Source organism: Toxorhynchites rutilus, chromosome 3, assembly GCF_029784135.1.
Source record: "Toxorhynchites rutilus septentrionalis strain SRP chromosome 3, ASM2978413v1, whole genome shotgun sequence".
NCBI classification, from domain to species: domain Eukaryota; kingdom Metazoa; phylum Arthropoda; class Insecta; order Diptera; family Culicidae; genus Toxorhynchites; species Toxorhynchites rutilus.
This window is the reverse complement of record NC_073746.1, coordinates 197,386,675-197,410,629: the sequence shown is the minus strand read 5'-3', so window position 1 is coordinate 197,410,629 and position 23,955 is coordinate 197,386,675. Positions and strand designations below refer to the sequence as shown.

Below are 23,955 nucleotides of genomic sequence, written 5' to 3'. Positions count from 1 at the left end.
TCTGCCATCTTATGCTACAGACGAATCTGGGAGCACTTAAAATAAAAACACAAACTAATACAAAGGTTTTCTCTATATAAACTATTAGTTTTAACAGTTATAAATATTGCATATACTTATGCATTTAATTCATTCTGCTGCGAACTAAAATAACTTACTAAACCGCTGAATTCACTAGTACTCTCCGTTACGTTATGATCACTGTCAATACTTTCTGTAATATCTGTTATCTGTTCCGTGGGTGGACCATCTCTATCGACTGGTTCTAGATTTTGAAATGCTCGATAGATCCGATGTTCATTCAATGGAGGCATAGTAAATCCACGAGGAAAATTCGAAGGATCTCCTACAGAATAAAAAAAAACAATGGCATTATATTATTAAGTTTATTTTATGCAACGTTTATATGCAATACGTTCTGAAAATATAGGTAATAAATCTGTACCAGAGGGGTCAAAAATCTTTTTCATCTGTATTTTTATTCCAAAAATCAGTACCATCGAAAATATTCGTTGTAGAGAAAAAAAATAAATTTATTAGCATGAAAAATATACTCATTTATTTACTACAAATACTTCATTTACATTCGTGTGTACGATGATGCTTATAAATAGTTTTTCTGAATCTAGATTGCATTTATCAAAATTTTCGAGCTGCCGCCACGATGTTTGACCAAATCTTTTAATCTCTAAATAGCATTCATCATATTGTTGCTGAGCCGATTTCGAAGCTTATTTTTATATTCAGAAAAAAATCGCTCGACCATTGCCGAGGAGTGAGGCATAGTTGGGCATACGCATCCAATTTCTGTCCATCAACCCTGCACATGCTCGTTTTTTGAAATTGTGATTAATTTTATCTTTAGGGTACGGAATTAATTATCCACGTCTTGTACATTCCCATAGTAGAATCTTGGAAACGCTTCTAACATAACGTTATTGCTGGTCAAATTGAAAAAGTTTCTTGGATTTCACACTGTTGCCGACTTGAGCGTCGAATCATTAAATCGTATTTTTTATTAATTTGTTTTTATCAGCTCCATGAAAAAACTGCGACAAATATCCTTAAAAATGACTTGCCTTTCGCTGTCCATTATTCTAATAACTTTTTCTGCTGCTATTCCAACCCTAAAATTCTTGTCGCTTTTCAAATGATCATCATATTTAATAGCATTGGACAATGAAACAACGTAAGATTCCTCGCAGATATCAGTGAGAATGATCAAATGAAAATCTTTCAAATCTTCATGTAGCATCGTGAATTCAGGTTTTTCAGCCTGGAACAAACGATTCAATCTGTCCATCTGGAGCAAAACATACGTCGCACCGTCTGACGCGTCAAGGATCCAGACGATCCTTGTAAGGAATTTCGTCTTTATGCAACTATCAATCATTGCATAGTAAGCGATACCAAGCGATACTGCGGCGTAAAAACCGTCATGTACCTTAATGTTGCTTTGTTTAAATGTAAGAAATTTCATGCGTGGAAAAATCTGTACCAATCTGTACTTTTTGACGAAAATCTGTACCATTCCAGATAAATCTGTACGTGTGGCATCACTGGTGGAGTGTATGAGCGACATCATAGCATGCGCTGCCATAACTATTTTTTCATCGTGACGTCAATATTTGTGGTTATAATCAATTGCAATGTAAAACGCTATTTTCAGTAAACAAATTCATCATCTAAAAACATATTGTTTAGTGTTTCCGCTAAATATGAATGTAACGCGGTAACCTGCAGTGCATATTTGTGAAATCACACCGAAAAGACAAATAAAGGTGATATTTTGACATAGGACTATGTCTTTGATTTCACACGAATAATTCTAACTGTGATTAGGGTCTCTATCAATGTCCTGGAAAAAAAGGTAATGAAGACGGTAAAGTTTCGAGTAACATAGCATGCGTTCACGCGTATTCTAGAGCTTGCTACTCCAGAATACATTCAAGGCGTGTTATCCGGCATAGAAATCTCAAATAACAAAAATGACGCAAGTAATACCTATGTTGAGAAGGCAAAAGTTCCACTGGGAACGTTAGTGCCATCCAAGAAGAAGAAGAAGCATGCGCTGCCGTAACTATTTCTCAAATAGTGAAGTCAGTCGTTGTGTTTATCTTTGATTGCCCACCGCATCCATGTGAAAAGGCTATTTTCAGGAAGTAATTTATCAATTAAAAACTGACATTTTTTTAGAGTTCCCGCTGAATATAAGGCTAATGTGATAGCGTACAATGAATATTTGTGAAATCACGTCGAAAAAGACGGATAAAAGTTATATTTTCATGTGCCATGCGCCCACGTTTATAGAAACGAACGAAATTTCATTATTTTAACGTTTTGAAGTTGATGTTTTGAAGGCTCTCAGTGTCGGTGTGTTGTGAGAGAATAATCGCCAATTAATCAAAATTACACCGAAAATGTTACTGCTTTCGAGAACTAAGCATACGACTGTTCTCTGGACCTTTTTACCACATGAATAATCCAAATAAGCCGCGATACAATTGTCATCTATTGAAAAACAAACAGTTGAATGATTTCATGAGAGTTTTGGCTCAAATTATCATGCAACCGTGAGTACTTTCAACATTGTTCTGTTTCTTGTGATAATTAGGTAATTTGGTATCAATTCACAACATCCGGAAAGTCATGGCATGGTATGGATAAGGGCTTCAGATTCTGGACTGGTCAGCTTGTTTACCAGATCAAGAACTTATGAGGAGTGATCGTACGAATAGTAGATGCAGCTTACATACAGTATGAGTGATTTGAAGAGCTTAAGCGATCAGTATCCTTTACGTAGAACGAGATACACACTACAACATGGCGCAACATGGTCAAAACTACCCAAAATGGGTCATTTGAACTGATTGAGAACTAAAGATGACCTACAAGTTAGAAACTTATTGTGATTCATGTGAAACTGACGTTAATTTTGTAAAGGAGTTAGAGTTTTTTCAACATTCGAAAAACTAAAATTCCAGTGTTTCATAACTATAGAACCAAGTTATGAAACACTGGAATTTTAGTTTTTCGAATGTTTCGCGCCTGAACACAACAATAAAGTTGAAATAACCAATCTTATAAGTGAAGATAGTTGTTATACCCTACACTATATACTTCAATTCAACCGACTTCTTAACATATCTCTGGAAACTCAGAAAAAAATAGTGGTTTAATAGTTGTGAAACGCAGTGTATTATAGATAGCGAGCAATACGATAGCATCGAGCGAGTGATAGCTATCGGTGCAGCTTTCAGAATATTTCGAGTTGTTTGGTTTGCTTGACGCACACCTTCAGAGAATTATTTTGTTTTGGTTTGCGTCCCTAATATTTTCCGTTGAGAAACATTTCAGAAACGTCTAAATATATGCAATCGCAAAACATGAAATTCGAGCTCGGTACGAGATAATCTCGATTTACAAAATATGAGATTTTGCTCTGTGTGATAGTGATAGTGAATGTATCGAATCTTCGATTAGGGCACTTAGTTTGGCGCGAGAGCGTTTACGAGTGTGGTACGAGCGTTTTGCGTGATTCTCTCGAAATTATGCGATTTGCTCGAAATTATGCGATTATTTAACCCTTTCCCGTACAACATCGAGTCTCACTCGTGGGTACATGAATAACCAGGGCGCTCAGCAGGCTAGTAAAATCACATGATGTGTGACGTATTAAATAATACGGAAAGGGGTTAAAGCGATTTTGTTTTTTGCGCGCACTCATCAGTCGCGAAAAAAAGAATTCAGTGTACGGTATTTACAGTAAATTTTGAAAATTTCAAGAATTTTACGATATTTCCTCAAAGTTCCAGAAGACAGTGATATTCAAAATCTATTTGATTCAGTAAAACTTCAACCCCGTACACGGTGGCATTGTTGTGTTTGATCGAATCTGTTAAATCAGTGAGAACAAAAAAGTAGTGAAAAGGCTATTTTCAGGAAGTAATTTATCAATTAAAAACTGACATTTTTTTAGAGTTCCCGCTGAATATAAGGCTAATGTGATAGCGTACAATGAATATTTGTGAAATCACGTCGAAAAAGACGGATAAAAGTTATATTTTCATGTGCCATGCGCCCACGTTTATAGAAACGAACGAAATTTCATTATTTTAACGTTTTGAAGTTGATGTTTTGAAGGCTCTCAGTGTCGGTGTGTTGTGAGAGAATAATCGCCAATTAATCAAAATTACACCGAAAATGTTACTGCTTTCGAGAACTAAGCATACGACTGTTCTCTGGACCTTTTTACCACATGAATAATCCAAATAAGCCGCGATACAATTGTCATCTATTGAAAAACAAACAGTTGAATGATTTCATGAGAGTTTTGGCTCAAATTATCATGCAACCGTGAGTACTTTCAACATTGTTCTGTTTCTTCCATATACATTCCATACTGAATGCAAATAATTACGACACGATATTTTGGTTGCCAATACAGATATACTTCGCCCACTGCTCCATCTCGATATATACCTCATTGGGTCTCTATTAAGAGCTATTCGCGTTGACGGTTGAATGGTCTCGACATCTGGATACGATATTAGTTTGTATGAGGCCAACTATTTTCTATCAGATTAGTCGACCCTAAGGCAGTTTTAAATTGCTAAAATTTGTATGAAATTTTTTTCTTGGCGTTATTTACCTACTAGAAGTACGTTGTTCTGACCCTAGTTTAAACTATTTTCTATGAATTTTTCAGATATTCTCACCAAAACTTAGCATTATAATACCAAATTTTTTTTAGACACAATGTGTGTATGATATAGGGTTGGGGGAAAAGAAATGTCGTATTTCTGATCGAAATTTGACGCTTTATTTAACATACTTAAAATTATCCAATTTAAGTCAAATATGTGCCGTTTTGTTCGCAAACTTGTTGCCATTTAGAAGGCAACTTCATTATCCCCCCCTTATAAAACCCCTCCTCTTTATTTGCAAAACACTCAGACAGCCAGTTTTCGCAAGCCTCTTTTGAGGCCAACTTAGTATCACCAAGAGCGTTTTACATGTACAGGTTGAGATGATAATCACTTGGAGCCAGGTCTGGACTATACGGTGGGTGCAATAGAACATTCCATCCGAGCTCCCGTAGCTTCTGACGGGTCATCAAAGATGTGTGAGGCCGAGCGTTGTCCTGGTGGAAAACAACACCATTCCTATTGATCCTTTCTGGCCGCTTCTGGTCAATCGCCTGCTTCAAACGGTCAAGCTGCACACAGTAGAGAACCGAGTTGAGGGTCTGGTCATAGTTGAGCAGCTCATAGTGGATGATCCCCTTCAATCCCACCAAACACACCCTAAAACCTTCCTGGCCGTCAATCCGGGTGTTTTGGTGCAGTTTGGTGCGTGAGTGGCGAACCGTTGGCCGAAACTTGCTGGCGGCAGTGTTTTGTTCGGATGAAGGACCGGATTTGGCCCGGAAGCTCCTCCGCAGGAAAGCGGAACTCCAGCACAGTCGTATCGAGTAATCTTTCCCCCAGTGCAGCGGAATTCCCAGCAGCTCTTTCCAGGGAAGCGGGATCGAGTGAAGCTTTCCCCAAGGATAACGAACGCGGTTTTGGGTCGGCAGATGACACAGGTGAGCGCGACATGAGTGCGAGTGCGTGTATGTGCATGTGTGCAGAAGGTCAATTAAGGGGAAACCCTTATAACGATTCATCAACATCGTTCAAACGCATATTACTCTAAATCGTTATTTAGATGGGGGAAGTAGGGGCATAGTGATCACCCTAAGGATTATGCCCATTCCCAGCGTCCACACACCGCCTCAATTCCCGTTTTTCGATGAATATAGTTCAACTCATTGTTGTTCAAGATAGTAAACGGCTTTCACTATAAAAAATCAAATAGTACATTTTTCATTATTAGATAAAAAGGTGAAAAATCTAACTTTTTTTTGCTTGGAGGTAGAGTGGGGACAAAGTCACGCTAAATGGGATAGATTTATGCGTTTTTCGTCTAAATTTGTTCAAATCATATTTAATACAGTAAGTACATGTATGAAATATGCTTGGTCTATTCTCAATTTCAGTTTTCTCATGCATACAAATAGTAGTAAGAAACACATAACGTTTCGCATAATGGTTTAGTTGGAGATGGAGTGACATATTTTTCCAGGGTCAAAGCCACAAAAGTAACCTCTTCAAGAGCAGAATGTGATGAGGTATATCAGCTATAGTAAAAAGAACATTGAAAGTCGTTATTCGACTTGGACCACTTTGCCCCCAAAAATCAAAATAATTTCTATGCTAATTAATCGCTGAGATTAAACAAAGTTCTGGCGCACAGAAATACGGTCGAATGGCTATCGAGAGTGCAATATCTGTTTTTATTTATATTTTGACATGCGACAGCTCTACTGATGTACAGAATGACTAAAAAGTCATTACATTCTTCAAGCATAAGGTAACTATCAATACGGCATCTATAGTCAAAGTTATACTATCAAACAAACAGGTGACCACTTTGCCCCCCATGACCAATTTGCCCTTACTACCACCACTGTTATAAACCATTATACAAGAAATTTATCCAGCATTTTTTTGCTTGAAACACGAATAGAAAATATAGCAAAAAAGTCAAACAATTTGACGATTGAAATGAATAGGTTTTTTTGATTGCACTAACCACCCGCTTTCCTCCCCGATGCAACGAGCAATCTTTTTGCTTGCAATCCAGTGTTAGCTCACAATGCGAGTGATGCGATGTGTGTGTTCCCCATGTATGTCTTCATTAGAAGCCTGTTTCACCTCCTCGAATGAATGTTCCCCATCTCCTTTCTCTATCATATATACGAGGGCAGTTCAATAAGTACTTAGCCTACAAAAAAAAACAAAAATTTTGGAAAATTGGCGATTTATTTCTCAATATAGGCTTCCTTTAGCTCGATACACTTGACCCAGTGATGCTCCAACTCCTTTAATCCATCTGAAAAATACGTTTTCTCGAGGTCTGCAAAGTAGGCCTCCTTGGCGGCGATGACCTCCTCATTCGATTCAAATTTCTGCCCAGCGAAAAAATGTCGCACGAGGCCAAATGTGGAGAATGATGGGGCAGCAGTTCATAGTACAGTTCGACCAATTTGGCCCTGGCGACGCAGGGTTTCCATTTTTTCCATTTTTCTGAAATCCGCGGACACGCCCGCTCCCACACACGGTCAAAACAAAAATAGTCCGATTCAGCTGAAATTTTGACAGTAGCCGTTTACGGGAATGTACTACACGATAAGTAATCTTTTTTGCGATACTGCCACCATCGGGCGATGAGGCTAAGTACTTATCGGACCGCCCTCGTACAAACAGGTCAAGCTGAATGAAACTATTTAAAAAGTAATTAATTATTTGGGGATTGCGGCCATATTGAATTTGGATTTTTCATGATCTGCTCTACTAGTCGAGCACTTTCATTTGATACCCATATTGATGAGGTTTTGAAGAAAATATATATAGCACCATTTTGGATCTGCAATTTTCATAAATAACTGTGTTCTACTAGTCAATCCAGTTCATTTGCTATACATATATAGGTTTTTTTGGTTTTAGATGGGGGTTTGAGAAAATATGTAATACGCCATTTTATAGCGGCCGTCATCTTGGATTTAAATTTTTCATAAATAACTGTATTCTACTAGTCAAGCCCTTTCATTTGATACCCACATGGAAGCGGTTCAGTTTTATAATGACACCAGAGATAAAGATGTGTTCCAAATTTAAGATCAATCCGTCAACAGGAAGGGGGTTAAATTTATATTAATGTGGTGCATCGCTACAGACAAATTCAAGCGAGATAAAACCGTCAGAGTCAACTCTCCCTAACTCGATATTCAAAGGGACCATCGAGTTAGGGAGGTATCGAGATACAGAACATTTTTTTCATATTTTTTTTATGTCATAAATTGTCATATATTAGGGTAAGTGTCTCAATTATGGTATGAATTTGAATTTTTGATTCATTCCCTTAACAGTGAAAAAAACAGCTCTCATATAAAAAAAAATCTCAAGATTCTCTCAGGAGGTGATAGACGATCATATTTGATGAAGAAAAATCTTTCTACGCATTTGTTCGAATTTCAACGATGACAGAGTTATAGAACTTTTTCTTTATTTCGGACTCTGTTGCTTCAAACTAACTCTACATTGAAAAGTACGCTACGCAGGCCGATTCAGTTGCGTTTTGAAAAAATTTAGTACGGGATATAGTAGTGGAACATCTAAATTAGTGGATTAAAATAACATTTTGGAAGTGGAAAATTTTAAAGTTATTTTTTTCAATTTGTAATTATTAATTTTATTACAAAAATTAATACTAAACTTGATTGTTTCTATAAATCAAATTAAAGCCCTCTACAATTTGTTCTTTGACGCCCAACTTCTATCTCTCTTAATTAAGGTACAATATCGATATAAACAATTCCTGATGAAAATTTAATCAAATTCTTCAAAAAAATTTTACACACTGTACTTATAAAAGCCACTTAAATTTCACTTTAATGTTGAAAGGTTAATTTTTTTTCTTGAAATTATTCATATTTGAATTATAAAAAAAAACTTTGTTTTCAAACTGTATATAATCGAGTCAATCGAATCATATATAATCGAGTCCAACCTGCAAGACTAGGTTAACAAAGAAAATATTGATTAAGTATGTTATTCAAACTAAATTGTAACGATCACGCAGGAACTGTTCAATCACAAAGAAATGTTCGAATAGTTTCACAGGAACATTTTCAGTTGATTTCAATATTCCGGAAATATTCTTCAGGTTTGATTTACCGTTCGAAGATGTAATTTCGACACAATCATCTGAACCTTCCTGAATATTCTCCATCTCAATAGAACTACTATCTTCAGCGTTTTTCTCAGGTGTTTTCAACACTTTCCAGTATATCGGTATCTGGCATCAGATCACAGTAAATCACGTTTTGGTACTTTTTGCACTAATCATTAAAAGACATTGAGCAATCGAACGGTATTGTACTGTCGACATCAGCAAGCTCACGACGCATTAATTATGCCAGCGGAATATCACCATCATCATTGAAGGAAAATTCGACCTCCTGAAGCAATTTTAAATAGTCTCAGATTCAACCTTATTGATTTTAAAGGGTGAAAGTATTTCATTTGCATCCAATACCGATATCTGAGTGGTCCTAAAGTGCATTAAAATACAGTAAGAATGCTGAATAACATGAGGGTTGAAAAGGACAAATATCCTCCATTTCTTGCAGTCTTCGTTTAACTAATCGAACTAATTAATCGAAGATGGCGATAGTACTGATTCAGGTTCTTGATTATGTCGAAGTCCGGCTGCTGAGCTACGGAAGTTAAGATTTGTGGTAAAATTGTAAACATATCGATTTGAGCTATGGTCGGAGAGATTTTGGGTGCGCTGTATAGTTATCAACGAACATGACCACCTTTGAGAAGAAATAGGTATAAGTATGATACATAACCATTACACATAATTCCAGAAATAATACTTTTCTATTTCCATTGGAAAATGTTTCGTCAAATTGCATGATCCATTTTTCAAAATGCATTAAGGTCATCCAGACCTTGGTGTTGATTCCGACCAACCTTATATCTTTTGGTCTAGATTCAATTTTCAATTCCGATTCCATTTTTACTTTAGTTTGAATAGTGTTGATACCGCACTTTGTGCAATACTGAAATTATTTGCAGCTTCAGACCTCTTCCGTCCATACTTTTCGACCTACTCTATGATGCTCAAACGTTGCAAAATGGTTAGCGGTTTAATCGTTTGCTTGAAAAGTTTTTCGTGGTTTTCCATATTTTTCCATAGAAATTGCTTGATGACACGAACACTCCGTCTTCACTTTAAAAAGCAATTGAAATCAGAGGTTATAACGCACAAAAACATGTACGCGAAAACCGATCGAGTTAGGGAGGTGAAAATCCATGGAAAAATTAATCAAAACACATCGAGTAAGGGAGGTATCGAATTATGGAGAGAAGAATGCTTGTAAAATCGAAGGTGCCATGAAATCCATCGAGTTAGGGAAAATATCGAGGCACAGTACATCGAGTTAGGGAGAGTTTCACCGTCAACAAATCATAATTATATTTACCGTTTACCGAGAGAAAATTAGTTTTTTTATGATTCGATTATCCGGAGGATTCGATTGTTCGGAGTGAAAAAAAATCAATACTCCGGATAATCGAGTCCGACCCAAACATGCAAGTTGCAAGAAACTTTTGTTCCCACCGAAATATGTTCCCTAACACAGCCATCAAATCCAAGGTGTCTTACATTACATAGCGTTTGTTCAATAGAGGCGAATGAACTTTTAAGTTTAAAGCTTCTATAAAACAATAAACTTAAATTAAAGTTTGTTCAAATTCTTTACTTACATAGCAAATATGTTGAATTCAATTTACTTACCGCAATTCGCGAGTGATGTATCCGGTTGGTCCAATTTTGATTCATTTCCTATAAACGCAGTAGAATATGTATTTGAACTACTACTACTTTGACACGTTTGCAGCGTGTAGTTATTAGAAACGTTGTTGTCTACGTTGGATGACAAAGGGTTCATCGATTGTTCACATGCTCGATTTTCCATCATTTTATACAAATCTCCCCGAAGCGGTGTAATTTTTTTCCGTCTTCTCCTTCGCATAATTGGAGCATTGTCTTTGGGTTGTAACGGTTCAATTTTGTCGATGGAAATATTGAGAGCAGTCGGAGAGAACATATGAACAACTGGCGGTGTGATTATATCTGCGCCAGGAGCTGATATGAGGGATGAGGCAAACTGTGTTGCATCTTCGCAATCTTGTAACGGAATAGCTTGCTGTTTCATTTCCTGCAAAAGGCTCGATGTCGGTAGTGGTAATAGCTGATGATAGTACGACAGTGAAGATTCTGGAAGCATATTTCCAGATTCACCTAATTTGCCGGGTATAAACCGATTAGTTGTATGTTCGACTGTACCAGACACTCTACTGTTTAGCGTGCTTTTTTCAGGAATCCTCAAAACATTGTCAATACCTGGGTTCCTTTTTTCAGCCATGGTTATTTTATCAGGGTCGATGCTATTGAAGTCTCTTGTTTTTTTCTTGATAGTGTTATCGACAAACAATGATTTACTTTTCACAAGTTCCTCATCACTCTGCCTTAGATGATGTTGAGCAAAGTCCTCATCTTCCATTATTTTTGCCAAGTCTTCTTCATTCACTTCATCGGAATCTGGAAAGTTAACGGCTAAATCCTCGTCAAAATCATCTGAATCTGCATTTTTAGAGCTTTTCAAAAAGTCTATGTCAAGCTCTTTAGCGTTTTCGATGATTTGAGGCGGTACAATAGACAGAGTAAGTTGTTTCTTGTCACTCGTCTCTGACAAAGGAATTATTTTTGGCGTCGCCAGCTCCTTAGCTGCAGCAGTATTTTTCTCGGCAAGCATCCGTTTAATTTCTTCTTGTTTTTGTATGAAACGTTCACGCTCTTCTGGAGGAGTATCTGGTCGTTGAACGCCAGGAGTTATCCCGTCGTCGGAGCTTTGGAAATCGTCATCCAAAATGTAATGAAGCTTTCTTCCTCTCGTTCGTCTTTTCGTGTTCGACATTTTGTCCGTAACGGATTCATCAGAATCAGATTCTTTGTTTATTTCCTTCGCTTTCAAATCCTCTTCCTTTGAATTGATTTTGGAAACGGTTTGCTTTTTTCTACTGTTAGCGGGAACATTGATTTTCGGAGCATTCTTACGAATAACTGTGCGTTTTCTGGCCTTTCGATCTGCACTACTGTCCGTTTCAGTATCGTTGCATAATTCCTCACTGTCTATTTCTTCACTTTCAGTAAGATCTTCCTCATCAAATTCATCAGATTCATCTAGAATTCTTTTTGTTCTGTTATTTCTCGGACGAATATTATAATCACTTTTATCACTGTCATCGTCAATGAACTCCATATCCAACTTCCGTTTGGAAACAGCACGAAACCTGTTCGATTTCAAACATTCCAATGAACTCTCGCTTTCTTCCGTCATGGACAAACTCTCATCTTCCTCATCGCTCGTCGATTGATCTTGTTTAAAATCTTCGTCGGAACCACAATCATCATCTGAGCTTACATCTAGATTGTTCAATCTTTTTTTCTTTTTCGCGGTTTCTTTATTGCGTTTAGGTTTTTTCTCAAATACGGGAGATTTGCACGGGGATTTAATTTCTTCTTCTTTTTTATCTTCTGTCTTGATTCCGTCAATGTGTTCCGCAGCATTTTCAGTCACATGCCATTTTGGGTCTTGTGCTGCACTCTTGTGTATCGCCGAGTTGATCAGATCATCGTATTCATTGAATCTATAGTTCAAATTGTTTTGTCGTCTCCGTCTCAATCTATAAGAAGACATATCATCGTGTTCTAATTCAGACAGGTCCTCGTGTCCATGAGTAGATTTATTTCTAGACGCCGGAGACGACAAGGAACTATGTGTCCTATCTTTGTCAGATGCATAATTGTCAGAATCGGAATCTTCTACAAAAAGTTTCAACCCGACTTTATTCCTTATTACCTGTCCTGACTTTGAATCACTATCATAATTCATCTTAACACATTTTTGCTGTTTCTCATGCATTTCTTCTGAAGAGCGTTGTTTACAATATTCATCATGTTGCAATAATGTTGTTTGCAAGTTAGCAATCAGCTTGTCATGTTGACATGTAGGACAGAACCATTCTCCTTCTGGTATGATGAATAAAACGGGACTTAGACATGAGCAATGGTAGCCTCTATCGCACGAGTCACAAAGCAAAATCCATTCTGGATGATCGGTTTTGCCACATTTCTGGCAATTGTGATCAAGGCATGAATCATTCTCATTTGAAATATATTCATTTTCCCCTCGCACGGTACGAGCTCTTTTAATTGGAATAATACTTTCGTTCTCCAAATCCGACTCTGGAGAAAATTCGTGATCTGATTTATAAGAAGATGGTGGGCCTTCTGAGCGCTCTGGTTCGATGTAGTCATCATCTATTTCTGATTCACTGCTACTTTCGGATGTTGATGAAAGCCATGGTTTATCACTAATTTTCTTTTTTTTAATTTTGTTGTATTCTATATTCTCGAAATCGTCATCGTTGTGCACAACGTATTCCTCATCTTCAGATTGAGACATTTCCACGTTTTTCTTTTTCATTGCCTCTGCTTTCATTTCTCGGAGCATCTTCTCTTCTATCATCCGCCGGTTCGTTTCTTCGCGAATTTTTTGCTGCGCTATTCTCCGCGATTGTCGAACGGGAGGTGAGCCGTCGGTTTTATCAATAAGAATATGGGAAGTGTCTAGACCATCAACTGAAATAACATAAAAAAAATACAAAATTGATGTTTTTCCTGTAATTTACTGTCACTTACCCATCCCTGTTTTAGACTTTCGACTTTTCCTAATTTTCTTTTTGCATTCGTTTACGCTAACAATACGCAAACAATCTACGGATTTCTCTGTTTCGTGTAGGACATTCGTATCCCTTACTTCTGTCTTAATATGATTTTTACATGCAGAAACAGGAATTTCTACTTTTTCATTCTTTACCTCCGTACTTAAGATTAGATCAGAAACAGTATTTGTCTCATCAGTATCCATATCGATGCGATCAGATTCTTTCGTTTCCCCGTGTATTAATATGTCATTTTCATGCATGCTTTCAAGTTTTGCATCTGTACCGTTCGAACATATTTCATAGTTCTCTCTTGTGGTTACTTCGCTATCCGCCCTTCCTTCGTTTGCGATGCTCTTGATAGAATTTTCAAGCGTGCTGATTTCAACAGGTAATGTGTTATTTTCGTATTCTAGTATAGGTTTCTCATCTTGGGTTCCAGTTACCTCAGCTTTTTTTTGAAAATCATCGTCGGAACTTTGAGAACACTCAGTTACATTTGCATGTACATTTTCGTTACACATTTGAGAGTCTTTTCTATCGGAACTAACAAAATAACCTTTGGGTATTTTTTTCTTAGGTGGAAGATCGGTGCAATTTCTAACTAAACTTGTTTTAGTTTCTTCGTCGCATTCGTCTAATCCGGTATTATCAGTGATTGTAACAGTTGATGCATCCGTTGATGTAATAATTAAATTAGTTTCTTTCGGGGTTTTCAGTTCAGGACTATTACCAGTGCTACTGTCACTCATTTTTACATTACCCATTCCAACTTCTTCGCCATTCCCCAATCCATATACATAAATTGTAGGTCCCTCAACAACTTCGCTAAATATAGGACATGCCTCGCAATTAGATCCTGAACCTGAACCGGTTATAATAACCAAAGGTTCCTCTATTGTGTCACCAACGTAGTTGCTGTCGTTTTCTGTGTCAATGGGGCTAGTTTCTGTAGGAGATCCAAGAGGTGTAGGACTGGAATCAAGCACTTCGTTCCCATTATTTGAGAGTGTTGTGTCGTTGTTTTCGCAGTTTGCTTGGTTGTGACTGATATCCTCGGATTCGTTTTTCTCACAGCTCTTGTTATCCACCACATGAGGACGGTCCGTATCATCTTTTCCTGGACAAGATGAATTGCTGTTACTACTGTTGTCTTCAGAGGTATCCTGAGTAAAAGAAACATTGCTTTTGCTCAATGTTAATGTCTTTATCAGTTGTTCTAGTTCATTTCGATTACTGTAACATAGAGAATATTAGTGAGACATTAGTATTGTACATTTTTGAAATTGTATAGACTATTCTATTTTTTTTGTTTCTAGGGTTATTTTTGCAGAATTTATGAGGAAGAAAACTCGTGATAAGCTATGCTTTCAACATATTGGTCTCGGTTCACGATTTCATTGGCTTGCCTGTCCACCTAACACACAATTCTGTGTACTCAGTTTTTGGTGTAATTTAGAAATTTCGTTACGCTTATAACTCACTTTTCTCTTTCTTTTATTCTTTATTTGAGAGGTTTTCAGACTCCTGGGCTGGTTCGCGTTGCCGCAAGGTTTTGTTAGGAACAGATTGCATATAAAATTATCACATCAAAATTGGACATACAAAATAAACACATAAATCCTTTTTCGAAATATAACTTTACAAAAAGTTATATTTGCTGTTGGCTTACTGGACCAGATGGCAAAGATGTCTTCCCTCGAACCATGGTTCCAGGCCAGTGAAGAGGAAGCCATGCCGTTGAAAATGCCGATGTGTTCTTATTCCCCTTCATCGTGGAGGGGGAGCAACAAGGATCTTCTTGACTGATTGTTCAGACGCTAGATCTTAAAAAAAAGTTCGGCATCTTTTAGGTAACAGAAAAGCGCCGCTACTCTTGCTGAATCGTCCCTCAATATGTCTCTTACACTCCCGCTGATTTCATGAAGGTTTCGCATTACTATCGCTTACCCCAAATCCAACTCCTGATAGTCCTTGGTGTTACTAAAGGGCGGTCAGGTGTCTCCCCTCTACCGCTGGTTTTCGGCAAGAAACTGGCAGTCCTGGTTACGATCGCCGAGTCTGATAAGATCGAAAGGAGGTTCTCCAACTTCAGCGAAGACAGAGGATACTGGTGTTGATGGCAGCAGACCGGAGACAGTCCGTAGTGCTTTGTTGTAGATCGGTGCCGGAGTTTTTGGGAGCTTGTCTCCAGCCTAATACGTCAGTTCGAGGCCATAGATGAGGCGGCTGCTGATGATAGATTTGACCACCTATAGCCGATGCGGTTTGGAAGTGGTTTTCAACAGTTTCAACCGGGTGACACAGCTCTTCTTAACTTCCTCGAAATGGCGGAGGAAGCTGAAGACTTTTTTCACTTTTCTCTGGTTAATGCAGATATTCGAATCTACGTGTTCTAAAAAACATGCTTCATGGGTCTCGGCGCAAACCATACTGCTGTAGTCTTTCTGAGACTATTTCAAATTTCCCGTGTTGCAATGTACTTGCCAAATCCTGCTCCCTTTGGTCCAACCACCTCACTCGCTGGGTTCCTCTTCTCCTTATCCCCAACTGACTTGATGCGAACACCATCTTTGCAGGGCTGCTATCTGGTAATCTTGCAACATGTATTGCCCATCGCGCTTATTTCATTTATTCATTCATTATAATTGTAAAGTAAGGGTTTGTTTGATAAGTAACCGATGAATTAGTAGAATGAACATTGTAGCAAGCCATGAGTGTATAAATGAATAAAACTTCTCTTGTATCTACCCGTCACACCAAACAGACGTGTTTTAATCAGTTGTCCCATTCGTATCCTGTGCGAAATATGAATAGTAGTGAACGAGAAAATGCGCCAGGTTGCCGGAACAGATGCTGGAGGAGGAAACGGATCTCAAACAGGTTTCAGAGGACAAGGCAATGCTGGAGCTCGATTACCGGGCAGTTCAATGTCGCTGCCTGTAAGGGAAATTCATAGCGGTTCCACTCGGAAGATTGGCTATGAAGGCTTGCGGAGTCGGCCGGTAGGTGCTGAACGTGACGAAGAAGTCATATGTCAGACGACTAGGAGTACGTGAATGAGCTGTTTACTACGAGTCACCACCTTTCGGAAGTAGGATTGAGGGACGATTCAGCATGAGTAGCAGCGCTTTTCTGTTACCTAAAAGTAGACGATACATGGCTGGCGAGTCTGCTGATGAGGGGTCTACCGAAGCAGTACGAACCGATGATCCTGGGACGGGTATGGTGCTTACGGCGGGCATTGTTAAAGCAAAAATCCTGCAAGACGTTAAAGTCGGGATCGTTAGCAAGTCAAGTGATGGAGCGTTTCACACGAAAACGGAGAAGAAGAAATCTACCGATAAATCGAACGTGAAGTGCTTTCGTGAGAAGCAAAGCGGTCATGCTACATTTTACGCAGTTTTCAATACGGTACATTCAACCAAGGATGATATCAATTGGATTTTTGATTCCGGAGCTACAACGCATCTATGTCGAAACAGGGACCATCTGAAGAACGCAGAGAATGTGTCAGGGAGCATCTATGTAGCAAATAGTACTGGAGCTGCTGTTGTTGTCAAGGGTGCTATCGATTTGGAAGCAGACATTGGAGGTACGTCCTATGGAATTATAATGAGTAATGTTGTCTGTGTTCCAGATTTGGCTTTGAATCTGATATCTGTTAGCAAGATGTGCCAGAATGGATATATAGTTATGTTTGATAAGGAGTCGTGTAAAGTTGTCAGCGCACAAACGATGTTGTAGCAGTTGGACAGCATTCGGATGGATTTTACAAGTTGAAATTGGCAGTAAGTTCAACGGCTCACTTCACTCAAAAACAGAATAGTTTTCAACTATGGCATCAGTGAATGGGTCATCTGTCTTCAGGTTGCATGCGGAGGCTCAAAGGCATGGTAACTGGAATAGAATTCGTAGATCCAGGTTCTTTCCAATGTATTCCGTGCATTCAAAGTAAGGGTTACCGAGCAAAACGCGTGCTTGAGCTGATCCATTCTGATCTCTGTGGGCCATTGGATACACCGTCGCTAGGAAGACGTCGATATTTTTTAACATTCATCGATGATGCTAGCAGGAAGGCGTTTGTATATTTCCTGAAATCGAAAGCAGGGGTGACATTGCGCATTTCGAAACGAGTGAATTTTGTTCGTTTCGACCATTTTGACATGCCTTTGACCAGCTTTGATTATGAACCCAAAAATTTTACATTTCTCTACGAGACAAATTTTGCTCTAAATCTAGTACACCGAAAATATGAACTTGAAAAATATACATAATACTAAAACCATTTCGATTTGAGTTCGAATTTTCTCGAAACGAGTTACTCGTTTCGAAATGCGCAATGCCACCCCAGATGTTCTAGAAGTGTTCGAGGATTTCAAGGTGTACGCAGAGAACCAAACGGGTGAGCGAATCAAACGAATTCGAACGGACAACGGCAAGTAATACGTTAACCATGCGTTGCTGCGTTATTTATGTCAAGCTGGAATTCATCATGAAACGGTCCCGTATAATCCTGAGCAGAACGGGCTGGCAGAGCGGATGAACCGGACATTAGTGGAACGGGCTAGAAGCATGTTATTCGATATCAAGCTTGAAAAGCGGCCACTGCTTCCTACGTGGTTAACCGATCACCGACAAAAGGTCTATCGGTCACTCTAGAAAAAAGATTCACAGGTAAACGTCCAGATCTATCGCACCTCCGCGTGTTTGACAGTGAGGTAATGATACACATCCCTAAAGAGAAGACGCAAGTGGGACGCAAAATCCGAGCGATGTATGTTCATTTTTTTCCCCCAAATATATATTTTATTAAGGCACAATTTTTGACAATTTTTTTGACAATTTTTGTCTTACAACTATGTTAGTAATATGTAACCGATTTCTCTAAGTTGGCTCGAGGTTAGTATTACAAGTGTTCTCATAATTGGTATGTTGCAGTCTTCGATGCTCTGTACGTGTGCCCGACACGGGATACTTCCTATTGGGATGCAGCTGACCATTAATCAGCAACGCCCCCCTAGTCTGTACCCCATATCTAGCGTGGTGCGTCTTTCTCGACTCGAGGAATCCAGGATAGAATGGTCACTAGCCGGCGCGATCATCAGCTCGTGTAGAGTTGTCATGTCATGTATGTTCATGGGCTACAGTGAGAACTCGAAAGCGTACAAAGTGTACATCTCCAGGGTGGAGAGCAGAGTAGTCAGCCGCGACGTGATATTTTTGAGTGAAGATAGAATGATTCCAAGGGAACTAGATCCTGTCGTACAGGAAAGTTGTGCGAAACGAACTAGAAGGAGAAGAACAAGTGGTTGATGAAGGCGATCAAAATATCCTTCAGCGGATCGAGCTTAGTGACAGTAATAATTCCGACATTGGTAGCTCTTTGATTAATGTGGATCAACAACCTGCTGTGCTCCCTCCACAGACAGAGGACCAACAGCAGTTGGTAAGGGGCAGTGCGAGGGAGCGCGTGGCTCCCTCGGGTGGACCAATTTCGTGGAATTGCCGCAAACAATCAACTGTGGCCCAATCAGCAGCAACACAAGAAACCATATGATGGAGAGGAATACGAGAGGAGCTATCGGGACAAGCGGAGACGATAACTATCTTTTGTGACAATCAAAGTGCGATCAATCTTGCAGAGAAGGAAGTCGAATATTCACCGCAAAGCAAGCATGTCGATATTCGACATCACTTTGTTCGTGAGAAGCTTTGTGAGAGAATAATAGATTTGAAGCACGTTGGCAGTAATCTTCAAACGGCAGATCTTCTGACGAAAGCGGCGGCAGTCCCTAAACTTGAAGTTGGGAGATGTGCAATAGGAATCGATAAAATTATCGGTTAAGTGGGGGTGTTGGATAAGTAACCGATGAATTAGTAGAATGACGTAAGCCATGAGTGTATAAATTAATAAACTTTCTCTTGTATCCGACCGTCATACCAAACAGACGTGTTTTAGTCAATTGTCCCATTACGGTTAACCCTTATAAATATTGTCCTCGTCCCGCCTTGGCGACTTTCAGGATGCTGGATTCACTGCATAGTTGCGCCAGTTCGTGGTACATCCTGTAACGTTTTGGGTGTCTGGATCAGACGATTTAGCTCACGCATGCATGCAGTATACCCCTGCACAATCGCACCCTCCACAACTGTCACGGCAAACACCAAATGCTTGCGAATGCTATCCTAGCATTGTGCATGCTTCGTGCCCACAGAGGACTACGGGTCGAATCAGGAATTCTTATATGGTACACTTTGTATGGGGTCGGAGCTTCCTGAACCTTAGGGATTTGTGGAGTCTACAGTAGGCACGGTTTCCGTTGATATGCGTCTTCGAATTATACTGTTGTAAACTGCTGCGTAAGGACTTGATATTCGCGAAACATTTGGAGGATCTGCCGCTGTCTAAAAATCATGTCCCTCGTCGAGGGGCCGGCCATTAATCCGACCTGATAACTTCCCATAAATCTGCAACGGTGACGGTGACAGAGGATCTGAAAAAACATTATAGGCACCATTCAGGTATATTTCACGGTGGCATGGTAGTCCTCACAATCCAGTTTGTCATATTTTTTTTAGATGAGGTAGATTATCTTTTTTTTTCAACTTCTTCGGTTCTCACAATTCAGCTTGATTCTGTCTTTTATAGATGGAGCAGATTATATTTTTTCCACTTCTCCGGTAGCTGCGGTAGATCTTGGCTATCAACCGTTGCATACACTGTATAAATTTCACTGCGAGGCCATCCTTACCAGGTACTTGTGGTTCTTTAGCTGATTAATGACTCCTGAACATCACCCTTCGCGAGGTACATCGTCGTTGTTTACTGTACCGGTGTAATCTTTTTCAACGCCGTCTGCGCGCTGTTCAGATGTTCATCGAAGTGCCTTTCGATCAATTTGCGTTCATTCGTTAAGTCTTTCATTCCTTGTTCCTGCACATTTTGGCCCGCGACACAAAGCCTTTGTGCTTATTCTTGAAGTTTCTTGAAGAATTTTGAGAAACTTGAGAAGACTCTCGAGAACGATAGAGCAGCTCCATCTTCTCGCATTTTCTCTTCCAGGCGTCGCTCGTTACAGCATGACTGCGTGAGCTTCATCTTTCGCGCTTAGAAGCGCTCGACACTTGTCGTCAAACCATTCATTAAATTCAATTCATTCGACATAAGGAGTATATCGAAAAGAAGGCGAACAGATTGTTGAAATTTTTGGTTGAACGTTTTATTATTGCTGATTTCTGTAGAACGATTGTATCTGGGATATGATGTCTCGCATCAAATTCTGCACAGAAGTCTCCGTGTGCTTCCTGGACGCTGCTGACCAATTGTTCCGGAAGTCCGACATGTTCCTAGACACTGTACCAACCTTTTTGAATATACGCCAGACAATTGGCAAGTAACGTTCGATTGATCGTAGTTGGGGACAATTTGGTGGATTGACTTTTTCAACCACTGGAAAGTAGATTTGGAGTAAGGAGCCGCATGTTTTCTATGCAATGGAAACAATCTCCTCTTCAAGTATTCGTCCAAATAAATGTGAGAATTGATGGTCCTTCTCCGCAAGTCACTTGTGCACATTTAGGCTATGAATACACGTCCATAAAATATGTGAGTAATAAAGGTTACTTTTCGATACACTTCGATTCGGTTTGGGTTCCGACAATTTTGTTCGATAACTAGTTTCTTGATCGAACTTGAAAAACGAAATAGAAAATATGAAAGGATGGTAGACCTTAGTTTATGGAGTGCTCAGATTTACTCAGACACATACTAATTTTTTAGTTGTAATATCATTACCTCACTTCTTTATTTTTATGCGTAACTCACCTGGCCACTACACACCACGTTTCATCATCCACGTTTTCTCGGAATATTCTCACATTACAGTGTTTATCCATTATACACCAGTATATGTTACCGAATCTATCCCTACCAACTGGCTCACTACGAAGTTGTTCGGCAGGTATGCTATTAATATGTCCTTTAAATTTAACGTTGCGGTCAAATTGTGTTTCCACCAATGCCTAAAATTATGTTATTTTACTTATGTGTGTTTCCATTTATTTTAAAGTTACCTTCAAAACCCGAAGTTTGACAGCTATCTGTGCGTTTTTGTAACCAAATCTTTCAATTTCCCATGCATCTTGATTTGAATATGTATGAACAAATTTTGCCAGCGTGTTTTCCCATTTGCCATAAGGAACCATTTTTTTCATTTTTCTCAGAAGCTTCACATGGATGTCCTGTAATGCTGGGGCGACTGAAAGGTGTAATGGCGGGTTTACATTAGAGAGATCTATAGCTATAGATGGATTTATTCACCCGAAAATAGAAGTAACAGGAATATATATGATACACTTCTTCGGGGTATACATGTATAGATTGAACTCAGGCATATGTAAACGCTTTCTCACTGGTGAGAAATCACCAAAGTAGGATGCAGTGAATAAATTCACCGAAAGTATGAATATTTACTATATAAATTCGCGCTAGTGTAAACGGCTGATGCGATTTCTATAAATCTCATCATATTTCTTCACACGAATAAACCACTAGTCTAAACCCACCGCAAGGAAATCATATATTATTACCGCATATCTTTATATTTGATCACGATTATATATTTGATTTATACTATTGTATATCAGAACAAATTTATTTTGTCGAAATTGTTTGTGAATTGAACAAAAATCTTCTGTACAAAAGGAAATGTATAATAATCTTCCTTCTCCAAAACAAAAATGCAGGGTTTCGAAAGATTAATTTTTATTAAATATACATTCTTCGATGCGCACATGCAATCAAATTGACTTGCACGGTTTGTAGAAACCAAATTATTACATTGAACACTTATGTTTCGAAAACATCTCCCGTAACTCCTGAATTTAGATCACTCTGTTTGCCGTATTTGTTCACTCAAAACTGTCTTACACCATTTTATTATGTACTGTATGTAAATAGTGTTGGAAAAGACTGAACATGGGAGCTCCATTGTTGACATTAGTCAAAACAACGATAACACATCCAAAAGCTGTTAAATTTGTAGATTGAAATATGTCAATTTTACGATTGTTGTTTTGTTTACGCCCTTGGCACACGATTCCAATTCATTCTGTAAATTGACGCCATCTTGCTACAAATATTAGTTACAGTGATTGATAGTTAAATTCTGAACTGCACTAATATTGCGTGTTCAATGTTCTTTACAATGTTCCAATACGCAATCATTATTCGTACTCAAATTATGCTCAAGCAACTGAGATAGGATGAATATTGCGAAACTCACCATGATCATTACTCTCGAGCATAAAAGCTAACTCGGTAATACTTGGTTTGCTTATACCACACTCATCTGCAAATTTGTCGAGGAACATATATATGACTGCGAAGTTTGGATCATATATACAAGAACACGAATCCTTATCCAGAACACTCTCATTAGCCATTATTGAGGTTATCAGTTTATCACCTAAAATATCGTTTTATACTATTTCTTTTTCTTTAATTCAAGGAAAATTTTATATATTCCATCTGGAATACTCTTCTAACATCTCAGCCTTTAACATAAGAATCACAATAAATGATTAGAAACTGTCGGACTAGTAAAGCTGTTTCAACTACCGGGCATGTTCTCGCATCCCGATAAACACTATAGATGCAGTTTCTACTTGATGTTGTCACATGTTTACCCTGATTTCAGTACCGAGCTAATACAAATTCAAAGTTGCCTACATTGTAACAAAACTCCAGCGATAGATGATAGTTCAAGAGTACACTGGAGCAAAATATTTATAATCTGAGCTACCGCGATGTTTGCGATGTTGGTAGAGTTTATGCATATTTAGAGTTTGTTAATATGTTCTGGCAACGCGAATCAATCAGTTGTAAAATACATCACTAGTACAGATTGCTACGTTCTACTATATTACGTTATTAATATTTCCTAACAAAAGTGAGACAGTTGATAAGTTCACTGATCGAAAGATCTCATAAGATAACCTTTGCATGGGTCCCCTCTCATTGCTCAATTCCTGACAATGAGAAGACAGGCACTCTCGCAAAGGTGAGTGACCAGGAAAGCGAATTGTTTGATAGACAGATTTCATACGATGAATTTTTCCAATTACTGTGTCAGAATTCTCTCTTGAGTTGGCAAACCGATTGAGACACTGGAAGTCTTGGGCGGTGGTCATATTCAATTATTCCAAATGTTTCTTCGAGAGCGTGGTTCAAATGTTTGGACGTAAGTCGTGACTTCATTCGTGTAATGAGTAGATTTATGTCCAACAACTACTCGCAACTAGAATATATCTTGTTCGAAGCAATGTCTGTCGGTGTGGAAACGGTTACGATGACATCGACCACGCAATGTGCGGATAATTACGCAGCCTATTGAATGTCCCAACCCTATGTTCCTGTTAGAGACGTGTTGGGAACTCGCGACATCTGCTACATGCAGTTGATCTATATATTTGTGAAATGGTCTAGTATAAGAATTTAATGTTTTTGTGTTTTTTTTCATTATTAGTTTGTTTGTCTTGTCCCCTTATC

General features: G+C 38.7%; 1 protein-coding gene across 1 annotated transcript; it reads right to left on the bottom strand.

Moving 5' to 3' along the window:
- Positions 1-104: 104 nt before the first annotated feature.
- LOC129780439 (remodeling and spacing factor 1) lies at positions 105-22,989 on the bottom strand. The gene is made up of 6 exons (XM_055788718.1): positions 22,691-22,989; positions 21,480-21,664; positions 21,232-21,428; positions 13,381-14,639; positions 10,411-13,320; positions 105-346 (listed from the first exon to the last, which is right to left on the bottom strand). The coding sequence occupies exons 1-6, from the start codon at positions 22,848-22,850 to the stop codon at positions 117-119; spliced, it is 4,941 nt and encodes a 1,646-aa protein (XP_055644693.1). The 5' UTR covers positions 22,851-22,989; the 3' UTR covers positions 105-116.
- Positions 22,990-23,955: the final 966 nt, after the last annotated feature.

Bases quoted from the DNA above. Each gene is read 5' to 3' on its own strand.
- LOC129780439 (XM_055788718.1), bottom strand. From the start codon at position 22,850: ATGGCTAATGAGAGTGTTCTGGATAAGGATTCGTGTTCTTGTATATAT. The intron at 14,640-21,231 runs GTGAGTTACGCA...TCTATGTTACAG, and splicing joins ACGTGGTGTGTAGTGGCCAG to TAATCGAAATGAACTAGAAC. The intron at 13,321-13,380 runs GTAAGTGACAGT...ATGTTATTTCAG, and splicing joins AAAGTCTAAAACAGGGATGG to TTGATGGTCTAGACACTTCC.